The 16596-nt window shown below is 43.1% G+C and overlaps 1 protein-coding gene across 6 annotated transcripts in view; it reads left to right on the top strand.

Moving 5' to 3' along the window:
• PPIP5K1 (diphosphoinositol pentakisphosphate kinase 1) overlaps window positions 1-16338 on the top strand; it is a 42551-nt gene extending 26213 nt beyond the window's left edge. For 4 of the 6 annotated variants that reach the window (XM_036735325.1, XM_036735322.1, XM_036735320.1 and 1 more), the window contains 3 exons: window positions 933-1064; window positions 1334-1447; window positions 14392-16207. In XM_036735325.1, the coding sequence (XP_036591220.1) occupies window positions 933-1064; window positions 1334-1447; window positions 14392-15209 (1064 nt within the window). In that variant the 3' untranslated portion in view covers window positions 15210-16207. Of the gene's footprint in view, window positions 1-932; window positions 1065-1333; window positions 1448-14391 lie in introns of all 6 variants that reach the window. The other 2 variants (XM_036735324.1, XM_036735323.1) reach the window with 1 other exon arrangement.
• Window positions 16339-16596: the final 258 nt, after the last annotated feature.

Raw genomic sequence — 16596 nt, 5'->3', positions numbered from 1 at the left:
TCAGGTGCATACTTGGTCTTCCAAGAGGGAGATTTTGCTCCATATCAGCACTTGGAGTTAAAAATCACAAATGTATCTAGCTTTGTTCTTGTCACTACCCTGGACAATGAGTGTGGAGACCAACATTGAAATTATTGGGAAGGGGGCAAGAAAGTGGTTTTCCTTGGAGAGAACCTGACCCAGTCTTCTGATAGGCAAATTGCTGTCCATAGGGGCTGAGGCCTCCCAAAGGTGAGATTTTTGATGTGACAGATATTAACCAAGGAAGAACTCTCACCCTCCAGCCTGCTCATGCATGTGGTTTTGCTGGGCTGAACTCTGTGTACTGCATGCCCTTTCAACTTCTAAACATTCCACCTCCCCTGCCCACTTCCTGAATCTGCATGTTCCACCCATCCTCCCACCTCCAACTCCATACACTGTTAAAGACTGAACATTACCCTCCATGTAGTCCCATTGCCTTTTCATCCTAGATTCCTCGACTTCCTCCCAATCCTGTGACCTCACCTCATGTCAGATACTATAGTATCTTGCTCTACACTCACATCTTTTTTTCCCAGAAGACTTTAGGGATTGATTCCAGTAGCATTGCAGTAGCCTCCTAAATTAGGCATTTGTAGTTTGGGGTTTCCTGAGGAGGGCAGTTGTGGGTCTTTAGAGGCAAGTTTTTTTGGGAGGCTAGGCTGTCCAGGGGAACTGAAGGAAAAAGAGGTAAGCTTAAACAGGGGATCCTCAGAATATCCTTTCCTAGTAATTCCAAAAATCTCACTTTTCTAGGGGTTCAAGAAGTGTGGTACTATCTTTTTAGAGATAGCTCATTATCCTGGTGCCTTAGGGACTCACTTTCCCAGCTTCCTTGAGGCCCGGTCAGGTGTCTTCTGCCTTTTTTTTCTTTTGCTTACTTTGCTCACTTCAAATCTTAACCCTGGCAGGATTTGAAGGTTGTTCCATGGTACCCACCATCTACCCACTGGAGACTCTGCACAATGCTCTCTCCCTTCGCCAAGTGAATGAATTCCTGAGTTCAGTCTGCCAACGGCACACAGATGCCCAAGTATCTGCAGGTATGAAGGTTCCCTCCTACCCCTCCTCTTCCTCCAAGGTATGGTCTGAGCTGGAGGACCATGGTAGGATAGGGCTGGGCAAGGCTAGGAAGAAACATCTGATCGTAGATAGGCCTCTGCTGACCCCTAGCATCTCTGGAAATGGTTCCTTCCCAGTTTTCAACATGAGAGGGCTGAGAAGGGGTACGGTAGCTGAGACTTGTGAGGAAAGGCCTTGGACCCCCCACACTCAAACTCCCACTCATGTGTATTCTTTCTTCCCTCTCCAGCTCTGTTTGATTCCATGCACAGCAACCAGGCTCCTGGGGGCCCATTTGCTCCACCCCAGACCCTTCACTCACCCCCTTTGCAGCTCCGGCAGCGCTCTGAGAAGCCCCCATGGTGTGAGTGCTCTTGCGGGGAGGGAATAGGGGCATAAGGGGTAAGGGATGAAGGGATGGGAAAATAGATGAATGGGGAAGGGAGCAGGAGGGTTGTGGGATGAGAGGCAGGTGGATGAAAGATAGTAGAACTAGGAAGAGGAAAATAGACATCTTATAGGGTGACATATCCCCATCCACTATAATTGAGGTTAGGAAGTTGTAATGTGGGGAGTGTCTTCTCCCTCTTCACCTCTGCATTCTTGGCCCACCTTGCCTCATCATTCCTCCTCACTGGAGGTAAGCCTGAGAGATAATGAGGAGGAAGGCCACCAAATCAGAGAGTGTAGAGCGAGAAGAGCCCGCTGAGGAGGAAAGAATAGAAACCCGATTCCCTTTATATCCCTAGTTGGACTACTTATCTCCTTCCAGGAACATATGCCTAGGGAGGAGAGATGGATATATAGAAAAGACAGGAATAGTATATCAAAGCCTGCTACTGACTGTTCCATATCCAGCTTTCTCAGCTCAATCTCAGGCAGTGCCAGTTCTCCAGTGAACTTGAAGGACACTGGGGAAGGGGAGGTGGCAACCTGCCTACCCCAACTCCTTATCCCACCCTTGGTCCTTGGTCATCTTGATTGTCTTAGCCATTTGTTTCCTTGTGGACAGGTCACAAGATGTTCTTTTGCTGTGGCAGTGAGGGAGGGAAGAATGAACAGGGGGTAGAAAAATCACTGGGTGATGGTTTTGGGCTGTAGATACTGATGTTAGAGAGACTTTCCTCGGAATGCTTATCTTTTGCTTAACAACTGAGGTCAGATGTAACTTACTTTCATTATTTTGCTTGGATTGCATCAGAGGAAGAGCTGAGGGAGAGACTCCTATTTGACTCATGTGGGCTATAGTGACCAGGGTTATGGAGCAGCGCTTGCCGTTTGAGACCATTGGAATGTCAGGGTTTAGTGTGATCTTAAAGGTCATCTAGTCCAACCATTACCTACGCACTTATCTCTTCTACAACATGGCCCAGAAGTGGTAACATAGACTTTACTTCAATGCGTCCATTGATGGGGGACTCACCACGCTTCAAGGTGGCTTATTCAGTTTTCAGACAGCTCTGATACAAAGCTTTCCTCCTATTGAACTGTACTAGTTGTCAGAAAAGTGTGTGGTTAACTTGAAATCACTCAATTAAATAAGATTTATTATCATTGACTCGTCCTGAACTTGATGTTTGCTAAAATCCCCGGATCTTTTTCACACAGACTGTTACCTAGCCGTGCCTTCTTCACTCTAAACCTGCAAAGTTGTTTCTTTGAATTGAAGTGTAGAACTTTACAGTCATACCTATTAATTAGATTACCTCGTTGTTATGTCCTGTCAGCATCTTTTTGGATTCTGATTCTGTCATCCAGCGAATTGACTGTTATTCTCAATTTAATATTTCAGGAGTTTCATGATCTTCTTGCTGTAGGTATTCCCTGTAGGGATATAGATTGTAATTCATTCATGCCTTCTCATTCTGTAGGATTCTGGCCTATGTCTTCCCTTATAGCCTCCGTAGAGGATGGGTTGTTGGGAGACCTTCCGCTAGATATTTTAGCATTTAAGAGGTACCAGTGCTACATCCAGGCTCTCTTTTTCTTATCTTTTGCTCTTGCCATGTGACTAGCCAATCTGCTTAAAAAAATTTTTTTAACATTTTTAAGTTTTGAGTTCCAAATTCTATCCGTCCTTCCTTCCCCTCCCCCTCCCTGAGACAGTAAGCAATACATGTGTAATTATGTAAAACATTTCCAGATGAGTCATTTTGTACAAGAAGACTTGAATAAAAAAAGAAAGAAAATGAAAAATAGCATGCTTCATTCTGTATTCCGTAAATATCAGTTCTTTCTCTGGAGGTAGATAGTATGCTTCATCATTAGTGCTTTGGGATTGTCTTGGATCATTGTATTGATGAGAATAGCTAAGTCATTCACAGTTCTTCATTGAACAATATTGCTGTTACTATGTACAGTGTCCTTCTGGTTCTGTTCACTTCATTCTGTATCAGTTCATGTAAGTCTTTCTAGGTTTTTCTAAAACCATACTGCTTGTTATTTCTTATAGCACAATAATATTCCACAACAATCATGTACCACAGCTTGTTTAGCCATTCCCCAATAGATGGGCATCCATTCTATTTCCAATTCTTAGCCACCACAAAAAGAGCTGCTATATATATTTATTACAAATAGGTCCTTTTCCCTTTTTTTGGATGTATTTGGGATATAGACCTAGCAATGATATTGCTGGATCAAAAGGTATGCACAGTTTTATAGCCCTTTGGGCATACTTCCAAATTGCTCTCCAGAATGGTTGAAACAGTTCACAACTCCTCAGATAGTGCATTAGTCTCCCAGTTTTCCCACATCCCCTCCAACATCCAACATTTTCCTTTTTTGTTGTATTAGCCACTCTGCCTATCTGCTTTTTTCATAATATGTTTCCTAGATGACAACTTTTATGCCACTTCCTGGGTACAATTCATCATTGGTAGCATGTTGCAATCTACCATGTACCCCTCTATTGTTCTTTAGGTGACTCTGGTTTTGATTCTTCAGTGATAATGGCGTTTCACAATTCATGGCCATACAGCATCTCTGGAAGAATATTTACTTTGATACTGTGGTTAAATATTGGTGTTAAAAAAAGTTAGGTTTTATGTCTGGTAGCAGCTTGGAATCATTAAAAGCACTGTGTATTATCCCTTTATTTATTTTTAACATTCATTTCTTAAAAATTTGAGTTCCAAATTCTCTCTCTTCCTCTAGCCCCTTCCCTACCTATTGAGAAGGCAAGCAATTGTGTGACATCCCAAATACAATCTAGCTTGCTCCCTTTGCAATTCTTGGCCCATCTTATGTTCCACCTGTAGTCCCTATGCAAGATATATGGATGTACCAATCCTAGGGACTGCTTATCTATGGAATCCTAGAGTAGTAAGGGACCTTAGCAGCCCTCTAGTTCAGCCCAACTTGAAAGAAATCTCTTCTTTAACGTGGTCATTCAGCTTCTGCCTCTCTGCCTTCCATTGTTGGATAGCTCTGATTTTTAGAAAAACTTTCCTGACATCAAGAAGTAGTGTAGTATAGTGGCTAGAGAGCCAGTATTCAAGTTAGGAGTAATCAAGACTCACTTCTGACTCATACTACCTGTGTGACCATGCCTCACTGTACTAGGCAACTCCCTAAGCTGTTAGGGACTGTTAAAGATTTTGTAAACTATAGAAAAGTTGCTGAGCAATTTGGACCATCAGAAGTTGAGAAGTTAGTCCAAATGTGGTGGTTCCAGCTTTTATACATGTTTTAAACAATGGTAAATATTATTTCATTTTTCATTTATTTGTTGTTTTCCCAATTTTATATATGGATGCTGTTTGATGATCTGCTCAGATAGATCTTAAACCAAGCCTTCTGAAAGACTCATTTTCCACTTTCTACAGATTCATTTCCACTTCCACTACTTTTTGCTACATTATGAAAGAAATACTGCAGAAAAAAACAAAACAAAACAAAAAACTGCTTTTAAGCTTCCTCTTTTCCTTCTCAGTATTGATTTGCAAATGATTTTACTTCTGGCTTCTGTGTCTCTTCACTTGGCAAAGAGATTATGAGGTTGTTTCTGGGCTTTTTTATCTTCCTTACTTTATTATATCAACTAAATTTCTTTAGGAAATTGTGGTAATCAATGAGTTTTCAATCATCCATTTCCCAATTTTTGGCATCAGTAGTTTGTCTGACTAGGTTAGGTTGTATTTATATCATCTTCTCATAGTTATCCTTTTTTAGTTTGGTATTTTTAACTTTCATCCAACTAATCGATTATCTGATTGCACACAGACCCATAATCTAAAAATGGCTCCCAACATCATTAACCAGTCATTTTCTGTCAAGATACACCACACCTCTTGACATTGGCTGTGTGGCCATGAACAAGAAGCATCAGCTCTTTTAACTGTAATTTTATCATCTGTAATATGAAGATAATAATATCTGTATATCTATCTTACAGGATTTTCATGAGGCTTAAATATGTTAATGGAAAATATTTTGCAAAGTGTAATATCACTATATAAGGTGTCAGTTATTCAGTAGTTTCATTTTTGTGATGTTATTCTGGCTCATAAGGTAGCTAGAAGGTGCATTGAATAGTACCAGAAAGACTCATCTTTCTGAGTTTGAATCTGGCCTCAGATGCTTGCTAGCTGTGTGATCCTGGACAAGTCACTTAACCCTGTTTGCTTCAGTTTTCTCATCTGTAAAATGAGCTGGAGAAGGAAATGGCAAACCACTCCAGTATCTTTGCTAAGAAAACCCCAAACTGGGTCACAAAGAATCAGACATAACTGAAATGACTAAACAACAACAACATTCAGGCTCATCATGCCCAGTACTTTTTAGTTATCATCTACAAAACATTATTGGGGATATACATATGTGTGTGTGTGTGTGTGTGTGCTTGTATATGTGTGTATGTGTATATGTGTATATGTGTCTGTATATGATATGTTCTCTCTCTCTATATGTGTGTGTATATATACACACACACATAGATAGATAAATAGATAGAGGCAAGAGTCTTCTGAGTAGTCAAGCCTTTGGCATCTTTTGTTTCTTACTCCTGAATCATATTTTCTAATGTTTTTTGCCATTCTCTCCTATGTCAACTTTTGCATGGATGTCACGGAGTATCCACATACATATTGACTTGGTTTGGAGGATCTTGTTGAATTATTCAAAGAATTTTTTTTAACTTCATGCTCTGCAATAGATGTTGATGTGTAATCAGTAATTATTTTCATGTTAATCTCTTTGCTTATGTTCATCATGAGGACAGCAAAGTGCGATCAGGTGTCTTTATTGTCTCTGGGCTCAGAGACCAAAACCAAATTTGCAAATTCTTTAATTTTTCTTTTCAAAGAGATCCTATTCTCTCCTCCTAGTTCGAGAAAGAATGCCCTCATTGATATGGTTCGTTCCTCCAGTAAAAAATCTATTCTTTGGCCATTGAACAAGTTTTTCACATTTAGAGTATCAGTAGCTAAGTTAATGTTAACAGTCTAAAGCTTGTGTGATTCTGACCACAGTAGGTCCCTGCCCAAGCTCCACTTAATGGCTGTATTTTGGGCCCTCTTGGCTTAGAGTGAATGTCAATGGTAACTGTTTCTTTTTAGAACAGTAACCCTGAGGGTCTTCCCCTCCCAGTTTGAGTTTTTTTTCTTTTTTTTCTAAGTAAAGGGGTCATTCCTTGACTCACTTCTTAAAGAGGCCTGTTCACTGAATGAGCATTACCTCACTCTGAGTACATAAAAAGGCCTTAACCTAAAAGGGCCAGGGTCTTCCATTGCATCCTCGGTCAGCACCAGTTGTCCTGATGAATATCAGGTCACTGGACCCAGATGGCTGTGGAGGAGAAAGTGAGGCTGGTGACCTTGCACAGCCCTCCCTCAGATCAAAGTCAACTGCAAGTCATGTCAGTATTTCCCTGATGTCATGGTCCTCTTTGAAAACGAAGGACAAACACAACCTACTCTTCCACCATTTTGCTAGTATTACAGCAGAAGCAGCTAAGGATGGGGGTGGGGTGGGGTATACACAAGACTGAAAGCCATTCTCTATTTTTCTTTGTTTCTTGGGTTGCCATGGCCTGAGATTTCCACACCTAGCAGCCAACCTAGTGATGATGAGCTTCTCCATATTTAGCTAAGATAAAAATAAAAACAGCAGACAGTGTCACGGGGCACATATTCAAGGCCTTTCCATCTTAGTAGAGCATGCCAGTGCTTGTGCTCCCTTATCATAGCCTTTAAGAACCAAAGACTGAGGCATATGTAAATGCATAAAGGGCATCCCAGAAGTCTTAGCCAACCTTTAAGCTTAATAGTTTAAAACTTCACTAAGACTTTGTGAAACCCTGGATATATGGCCAGACCTGTGATTTCATCACTGTAGGGAACTCCCAAATGAGGAAGTCTGCGTCAAGTCTGTCAGTCCTCATTGTTTCTGCAACTTAGTCTTAGAGAGTTGCTGAGAGCACTGAAAGGTTAAGTGATTTGTCCAAAGTCACACAAATAGTATGTGTCAAAGGTACAATCCAAACCCATGTCTTTCTGATTTTGTAGTCAGTTTTCTATTTGCTATGCTATACTGTCTATCTTTTATATACACATAAACACACATAGTCAATAAAAATGTATTAAGCACCTGTTGTTGTGTTCCAGGCATTGTGCTAAGCTCTAGGGATACAAAGAAAGGTAAAAGATAGTCCCTGCTCTCAAGGAGCTCACAGTCTAATGAGGGGTACGACACTCAGACAGCTATGTACAGACAAGCTATATACAGGATAAATTGAAAAAAATCAACAGAAGGCACTAGAATTAAGGGGGATTGGGAAAGGCTTCCTGTAGGTGAGATTTTACCTGGGACTTGAAGGAAGCCAGAGAAGCCAAGAGGCAGAGGTGAGGAGGGAGAATATTTTAGGTTCCCATGGCATGTCCTGTTTGAGGAATGAGTGGATCACAGAGTATGTGGTAGGATATAAAGTATAAGAAGACTAGAGAGATAGGTGGAGAGGGTCAGGTTATGAAGGGCTTTGAACACCAAACAGAGGATTTTATATTTGATTCTGGAAGTAATAGGGAGCCACTGGAGTTTATTGAGTGGGGAAGGGTGGTGATCTGGTCAGACCTGCTTTTTAGAAAGATCACCTTGAGAGTTGAATGGGGGATGGACTAAAGTAGGGAGAGACTTGTGGCAGTGAGATCAAACAGCAGGCTGTTGCAATAGTCTATGCATGAGGTGATGACGGCCTGCACCAGGATGGTGGCAGTGTCAAAGAAGAGAAGGGGGCATATATGAGATATTATGAAGGTAAAATCAACAGACTTTGGCAACAGGTGGGATATGAGGGTTGAGAGAGAATCAAGGATGTGAGCCTGGGGTACTGGGAGGATGGTGGTACCCTGAACAGTAATAGGGAAGTTTGGAAGAGGGAAAGGTTTTAGAGAAAAGATGATGACTTCAGTTTTGGACATGCTCAGTTTAAGATGTCTATAGGACAGCCAGTTTGAGATGTTTAGTAGGTAGTTAGAGATAGGAGACTGGAGATCAATAGAGAAATTAAGGCTGAAAAAGTTAATTTGAGAATCATTAGCATAGAGATAATTGAATCTATGGGAACTGATGGGAGTGCCATTTGAAATAGTAAGAGAGAGGGGAAAAGAGAGCCCAGGACAGGGTCCTGTGGGATGTCCACTGTTAATAGGTATGATCTGGATGAAGGATCAGCAAAGTAGACTGAGAAGGGGACCTCAGATAGTTTAAGAGTAAAATCAGGAGGGAATAGTGTCCCCAAAACCTAGAGAAAAGAGAGTTTCAAGAAGAGGGTGATCAGCAGTATCAAAGGCTGCAGAGAGATCAAGAGAGATGAGAAGTGAAGAAAGGCCATCAGATTAGGAGATCATTATTAACTTTGGAGAGAGCAGTTTCAGTTGGATTGTTCAGTTCAGATTGGAAGCCAGACTATAGAGAGTTAAGAAGAGTGAAAGGAGGGAAAGTGGAGGTACATGTTGTAGATGGCCTTCTCAAGGAGTTCAGCCACAAAAGGCAGGAGAGATACGGGATAATAGTGATCAGTGATGGGCGGTGGTGGGGTGGGAGTGGGGGAAGTCAAGTGAGGGTTTTTTTTTTGAGGATGGGGAGATGTGGTCTTGTCTGTAAGCAGTAGGAAAGTAACTAGTAGATGAGGAGGAATTGAAGATAAGGGAGAGAGTGGCAATGATAGAGGGGGCAAAATGTTGGAGAAAATGGGATGGAATGGGATCACTGTGCATATAGAGGCCCTTAGCAAGGGCCATCTCTTCATATGCAGTTGGGGTGAAGGAGACACAGAGGTCAAAAGCATCTGAGTAATGTGAGGAAGAGAAGGGAAGAGAGAGTTATCAGTGAATGGCCTTAATATTTTCAGTAAAATATAAGATAAGGTTCTCAACTGAGAGGGTGGGGTTTGGGAAAGGCCTGTCAAAGTAATCTTCCTAAACAAAGATCTGACTGTCACAAACACACTCCATCCCACCCCACTCCACTCAGTAACTCCCTTATAACCTCCTGGATCAAATATAAAATCCTCTGGTATTCAAAGCTTTTCACATGTATACATGCACACACACACACACACACACACACACACAGAGTATATTTATTATAAGAATTACCATCCAGGAGTGAAGTCTCAGTTGGTATTAGATGACAAATTTATAGTGGACCCAGTTGGCATAATTGTGTTACTTCCTTCTGTGGCATTTAACAACATACAAGTGAGAGCAAGGAAAGTATATGGTAGGATGTAAGGTGTAGGACTTGGTAAGACATGAGATGTGACAAATGGGCAGGGTATTGCAGGGTAGAGGACAGTGTATAATTGAACTGGTTTACTACTGTATACTACTGTATACTGTTTACTACTGCAAAGGGAGAAAAATGAGGCCAGAGCAGGGGTAATGTCCTGGGAGAGCAGAGAGGAGTGGAGTGATTGCAGATTGTGGTGAGGTCAAAGAATGCACTTAGAAGAAAGGCTAAAGGAGAGATAGAAAGGTAGTTGTGATCCAAGAGAGGAATTTCAAAGTTGTGGGTAATGGGAGTACAACAGTAATGAGTTATGGGTGAGATCAAGGGTATTGCTGTCCCTGAAAGGGGCTGAGGGAAGGGAGAAATGTTTCTTTTTTTGTAATTTTTAATTTTTTAGAGACAGTTGTTAAACATTTATTAATGTAATATAAACATATATTGAAGCTTACATATAGTTTATATAATACAAACATGTTAAAATGTATGCATTATTTAATATATTAAATAAACATATTTCCCTTGGCCAAAGCTTTTTGGAGATTCACACCAAGTTTAGCACCAATATAAGGAATAGGAGCAGGGTGTCACCAGACTAACTAAAGAGAGAGAAACCAGCCCAGATCCGAAATGGAGCAAGTCAAAGCTTCCATGCTGATGAGCAGGGGGAAATATTTCCTAAACGTGTAGTATATGTCAAGCACTATGCTAGTCTTTACAAATGTCTCATTTGATTTTCACAGTAACCCTGGGTTATTGGTGCTATTATTATCCCCATTTTACAGTTTGAAGAAACTGAGGCAGACAGAGGTTAGGTGACTTGCCTACAGTCACAGGGCTAGTAAGTATCTAAGATCAAATTTGAACGCAGGTCTTCTAGACTCCAGGTCCAGCTCACTATCCACAGCACCACTTAGCTGTGTGGTTGAGTTGGAAAGTGTAGGTTATGAGAGTTGAAGAAGGTGAACTGAGAGGCCAGAGTTTTGAGGGGGCATTTACTTGTATGTTGAAGCCCCTGAGTATAAGTGCAGAGAATAGGGTGGATGGGAATACCGTGACCCAGGTGCTAACATCACTGAGAAAGAATGACCTAGGACACATAGGGGACTGTGACGAGGATCCCAAGAGTGTGATGGTATGGAGTGAATCTCAAAGGTTAAGCGACAATGGCAGTGAGGAGCAAGGAGGATGTCTCCTCCTCCTGGTTCAGGGGGTTGGAGGCATGAGATGAGGTGTCCCCAGCATTGGGGAGAGTGGTGGGTATGTGTGAGTGCAAGAAGATGGAAAGGATGTAGGAAGAAGAGGTGAAAGATGAAGTTAGTTTTGTGAACACCAGGATGGGAGTTCAGAGGGCGTGATGGGAGGGACTGGGCAGAGTAGTTGGTAGGGAATCAAGAGAGATAGGGCAAGAGTGGATGGAAGTGAGAGAGTAGAGACTGGTAGCAGTTGAAGGGCTTTTTTGGTTTGTTTTTGCCTAGGCAGCTAGTGCTTCTGAAAGAGGAAAGTAGGAATTTGCTAAGTATTGGATAGGGAAATACCACTGGGCTAGGGCTTCTACTTGCAAGTGTCATATGATGACAGAGGGCAGTATCAATTGATTTTTTTTTTCTCAAGCACTGGGGAATACAGGATATCAAATTGGCTGTCTGGGTCTGGTCTCTACATATCTGGTGATCAGATCTTCAGAAGCATGACTGAATTTATTTTCAGTGCCAGCTCCTTTGCCTCATCCTAAAGTAGCAGGGGACATTGCATAATGCAGTCTCTGCACAGGATATATATGAATGACTTCTGGTCAGACTTGATGTCTGAGCCCTAAACAAGGTCCTGATTGCAAGAAGCCCTGAGTGGGATCTTGGTGGCAGGAGGTTTGTCCAGGTTCTTATGGTTATTGGGGGTTGTAGGAAGAGTGGGATGAAGGTATTGTTGCTTTTTTTTTTCTGGGCATATATTGGTAAGGAAGGTCTGCAAGGTCGTGTTGATACAAGACTGGGCAGACACAGCTTCCGCAAAGTGCTGGAATGAGGTGGTTTCCAAATCCAGTCCCTGAGAGGCATAGGAGTTCTTGCCTTACTCTCCCAGAATCACTGATAGGGAATGGAAGAATTGGTGTTAGAACAAAAGTTTTGGTCCCCCTGTCCCTTGATGCTGAATGGAGGGCTGTAGTTTTGGTATGATGGCACATAGTCGAGTAGGGCAGTCCCCAAGTGGGGCATTGGTCAAGAGCAAGAAGGCCCCCAGACCAAGCATGGGCAGGAGGTCCAATGATAAAGAGTTCGAGGGGGAATAGCAGTTGGGGCAGAAGCTTTCCTGTTAGTGGAAGCCCCCACTTGGTTGGCTGTTTGGTGGTAATGGGGAGCTGTAGTATTATTGTAATGACTCAAGGTAGATTAGGCTGCCGTGGAGGAGAAGAGGCCCCCAAATCCAACCCCCAAGTGGGACTTTTACTTTGGTTAAGCCATAGCAGCTCCACTCTGGCTTCATCATTGTTGCAGTGACTCAGGATGGAGTGATAGTTTCCAATCTAATAGATTCCCTCAGGGGAGGGGCTTCCAAACCAGTGCTTGATCTGGGCTAGTTCATTCTGTCTCACTGGTCAAGGGACAGCAGCTCCCAACCCCCCAACTTCTCCCTTCTGCTGACACAAACTGCTCTCAGTTACTTTTCATCTTATTAGATTTACCCAAATGTTGTAGCCCATTAATGTCTTTTTGAAGCTAGGCTCAGACATTCATTCTGTTTACTATTTCTCCACCCCCAGCTTGGTATTATCTGTAAATTTGATAAAGCATGTTTTCATCAAAGTCACCAATGAGAAAATTTTGAGTAGAGTAGTATCAAGAACAGATTCCTGGGGCACTCCACTGAAGACGCCTCCAAACCTCAGGACATTAATTAATGCTCTCTGGGTCTAATAACTCAGCTAGTTATGAATCTGCCTTGGTGTATACATCTCTCAGTCTTGTCCATAAAGAGCATAAATGACTTTTCTCAAAAGCTTTGCTGAAATCCAGGTGTACCATGTTTTTAGCATTCTCCTGATCCACTAACCCTAATAAATGGAAATGAGGTTAGTCTGACCTGACTAGTTATTTGGCCAGTTTGGGCATCTATCTAATTCTCAGCCAATCTGAAAGCTTCCTGATGGCATATTAGGTTGTAGTTCTCTACCTTTTTTACCTTAGCTAACTTTCCCCTTCCCTCACCAAGGGAAATTCAAAGGAATCCAAAATAGTTACAGTATTCACATCATCTCAGATCAGAATTCAACCTGACACAGGTCACGGACCAAGTTTTATGTTTTAATCCCTTTCTTTGCAACTGTATGTGGATTTCTTAGCCCAGAATAAGTAAAATCTAATCCCAAACTGGCATGGCTGATGCAGCACACTTCTGATTCCCAGGCTCAGTTCCTTTCTCACTTCATTCCATTCTTTTTTTTTTTTTTTGATGGGGGAAGGCAAGGCAATGGGGGTCAAATGACTTGCCCAAGGTCACACAGCTAGCGTCACATGTCTAAGGTCGGATTTGAACTCAGGTCCTCCTGACTCCAGGGCTGGTGCTCTATTCACTGCGTCACCTAGCTGCCCCAACTTCATTCCATTCTTGTGTGAGAGAGAGGGTGGATGTTCTAACAAGCTCCTCAGAATCCAATCTCAGGGCAGATTTGGTTTGGTAGTGCTGCCAGATCTGGGAGAGTGGAAAGTCTCTCCCAAAACATGCTTCCTTGTATTACAAGATTGTACTTTTTAAGCCTCAAGTTGCTATTTCTATCTCTATTCTCTCAGATATGGGTGATTACCTATATGAGTTATAGATGATCATAAACACATGTGTATATGTGCACAATTTCCATATAAAATATATATACACATACATACGTGTGTATCTTTACACATTGTTATGCCTGCATGGGGACCCCCCTGACCCCACCTCCAACCCTCGCTTATGACGCATTTCCACTCTGCAGCTGCCCCAGGCTTTACAAGTTCACCCAGGGTTGGGGAAGGATTGGGGAGGAGGAGGAAGGGAACAAGCATTTATCAAATACTTATGCACCAGGCTCTGTGCTAAGTGCTTTGCAGATGTTTCATTTGAAGGTACTTTGCTATGTGGCCTTAAACATTTCCATTCTGAGCGTTAGGGTGTCTCATGATGAACTTGCAGCTGCCCTGCTCCTTTCTCTTTTGAAGGTTTCTATAGTGCCAAGCCCCTAAAAATTGTATATTCTTAACTTATCTCTGACTCATTTCATTCTTTCACTAAGATATTTACGAAACATTTATGTAGTGCCTGCTGTGTTGAGTGCACTGTGCTAGGCCCTTAGGAGAGCTATGGTGTTTAAATAAAACATGGTCCTTGCTCTCATTGAGTTTACAGTTTAATAGGGTGATAAAAGTCAAAGACGCTAAATATTATTTCTGATAAGTTAGAGTTCAGACCCCTGAGCTTTAGGGCCCATTCTTTCCCCCGGAGCAAGACTGGCACTGACCCATCCAGTCTGGCAATTCTAGCTACATGTAGAGGGTGGTGCATAGTCCTCTGGCTATCCTGACTCAATCCCTTTGCTTTGCTTTACAGATAGCAGTGGTCCCTCTAGCACTGTGTCTAGTGCTGGCCCCTCTTCCCCTACTTCAGTAGATGGTGGCTCACATTTTGGCTTCAGTGACCGTCCAAACCTGAGTTCTCAAGTGAGTGAGGAGCATCAAAGTCATGGGCAGCCTCAGGAGATCCCTGAGGATGGGGACAAGGAGACCACAGAGATGGGAAAAGAGCCCTCTAAAATCATCCAGCCATCTCAGGAAATGCCTGCGGAGGATGGCCAGCTGTTACAGGAAGCCCTACCTGAAGAGACAGTCCAGGCATCCCAAGAGGTTCTGGTGAAAGTTGAACAGCTGACTCAGGGAGCCTCTGAGGTCAACCAGCTGTCTCCGGAGGGCCCTATCGAAGTTGATCAGCCCTCCCAAGAGATTACTGTGAATGTTGACCCACTTTCAAAAGAAGCCCTTGAAATTGGCTTCATGTCCCAGAAGATTCCTGAGGAGACTGACCAGCCGAGCCAGGAGGCTAGTGAGGAGGTTGACCAGCCAACCCAGGAAGCTGATGAGGAGGTTGACCAGTACACTGAAGAGGCTGGTGAGGAGATTGACCAGTCCACCCAAGAGGGTAGTAAGGAGGTCGATCAGCTGCCCCAGGAGGCTCCCGAGAAAGCTGACCTGTTGTCTCAAGACAGTCTTGAAGAGGTTGACCAGCCAATCCAAGAGGGTACGAAGGAGGTTGATCAGCTATTTGGAAAGAATGTTCTTCAAGACCAACACCTGTCTAGTGACCCAGACCCTTTAGACCAATTCCTGACCTTCAACCAGCAATTTCCCTTCCCACCAGCACCACATGACTAAGCACTCTGCCATTAGTGGTCACATTGCACCAGTCATTTGAACCAGCAGCAGTTCTGCTGGCCACCTCACCTACCAGTTACAGGCCTTGGCTCCAACCAGAGGGCTCTGAGGAAGCAACCTCTCTCCTCATTAAGAGGTGTATTATTGGGGCAAGAGCTAGGCTGGGGTGGAGCCAACTCTGCTAAGGGTCCCTTGGTTGCCTAATTAGTGTTCTCAACTCCTCAGAGTAGGCCAGAGGGTAACTGGGAGTTGAATGAAATGTCCGTTTGTTGCTAAAGACAATTGAGGACCAGCACAGATAAGAGAAGGAATCCCAGGTGAGGGCCTTGGATTCTGGCTAATGCCCTAGCAAAGGGTGAATAACCTCCTAACGTCCCTTGGGCCCCAGGGGCATTCAAGAGGTCTACCCAGTGTTCTTTGGGCAGGTTTAGGATGGCCAATCAAATTGGGAGAGGGAAAGAGGATCCCATTCCCCAAATAACCATCCCGGGTGGCCATTGATACTGAAATTGGGCTATAGATATTCCCATATTATCCCTAAGTGCCCCCCTCCTATCCATCTGGACAACAGCTCTGGCATAGGATGGGTATCAGACTGCTCTAAAGATTTAAGAGTAATCACTTAAAGCTGCTTTAGGGGTATCTTGCCTTCAGGGGACCCTTGGCCAACTGCTAAGGGGTATCTTGGCTTAGTGTGGGGAGAGAGTCTATAGAGGAAAGAATCAGGTTTTATTTTAAGCAATTAGAAGAGATCACTATTGTACAGACAGGAGCAAAGATTTAATATATATATATATGTGTGTGCGCGTGTGCCTGTGTGTGTGTGTGTGCCTCTGTGTGTATGTATGTGTGTGTGTGTGTATATATATATATATTTCTGTAGTGAGGCTGGGCCCACTGGGGACCAAGCACTCTAGGGTCCCTGTGAGGTTCATCCTTGCTTCTCTGTGTCCTTAGGGCCAGATGTGATTGTGAAGCTTTTCCCAAAGATGGTGGGGGGAGGGGGGAGGGAAGGGTGGGAAGGGAGATACAGTCATTTGGGTTGGGTGAGGGCAGGAACATTGTGAGTGCTCAATAAATATAAAATAATGACTTCAATGGTATGATGGTCTAAGTGTGAGTGTGATACCATGTGTCGCTGGGTGAGTGATGACTGGTATAAGATTCAGTGTTGATAACTGATGTGGTTGGATCGGAATGCAGTAGAAAGCAAATGGAGGCCAGCTATTCTAGCAGATTCTTGTGGACCAGCTAACCTGGGGAAGCCTTGAGGAGTTTGGCCAGTGGGGTGGGGGTCAGGAAGGAGGGTGTAGGTATCTGAGTCACTAGAACTCTGGGTTTCTTACACAGTTTCTTACTAGATTGGTGGAGTCACCCTACTGTGGAT

Source organism: Trichosurus vulpecula, chromosome 8 (genome assembly GCF_011100635.1).
Source record: "Trichosurus vulpecula isolate mTriVul1 chromosome 8, mTriVul1.pri, whole genome shotgun sequence".
NCBI lineage: Eukaryota > Metazoa > Chordata > Mammalia > Diprotodontia > Phalangeridae > Trichosurus > Trichosurus vulpecula.
The sequence above is the reverse complement of the archived record's forward strand: the minus strand, read 5'-3'. Positions and strand labels throughout refer to the sequence as shown.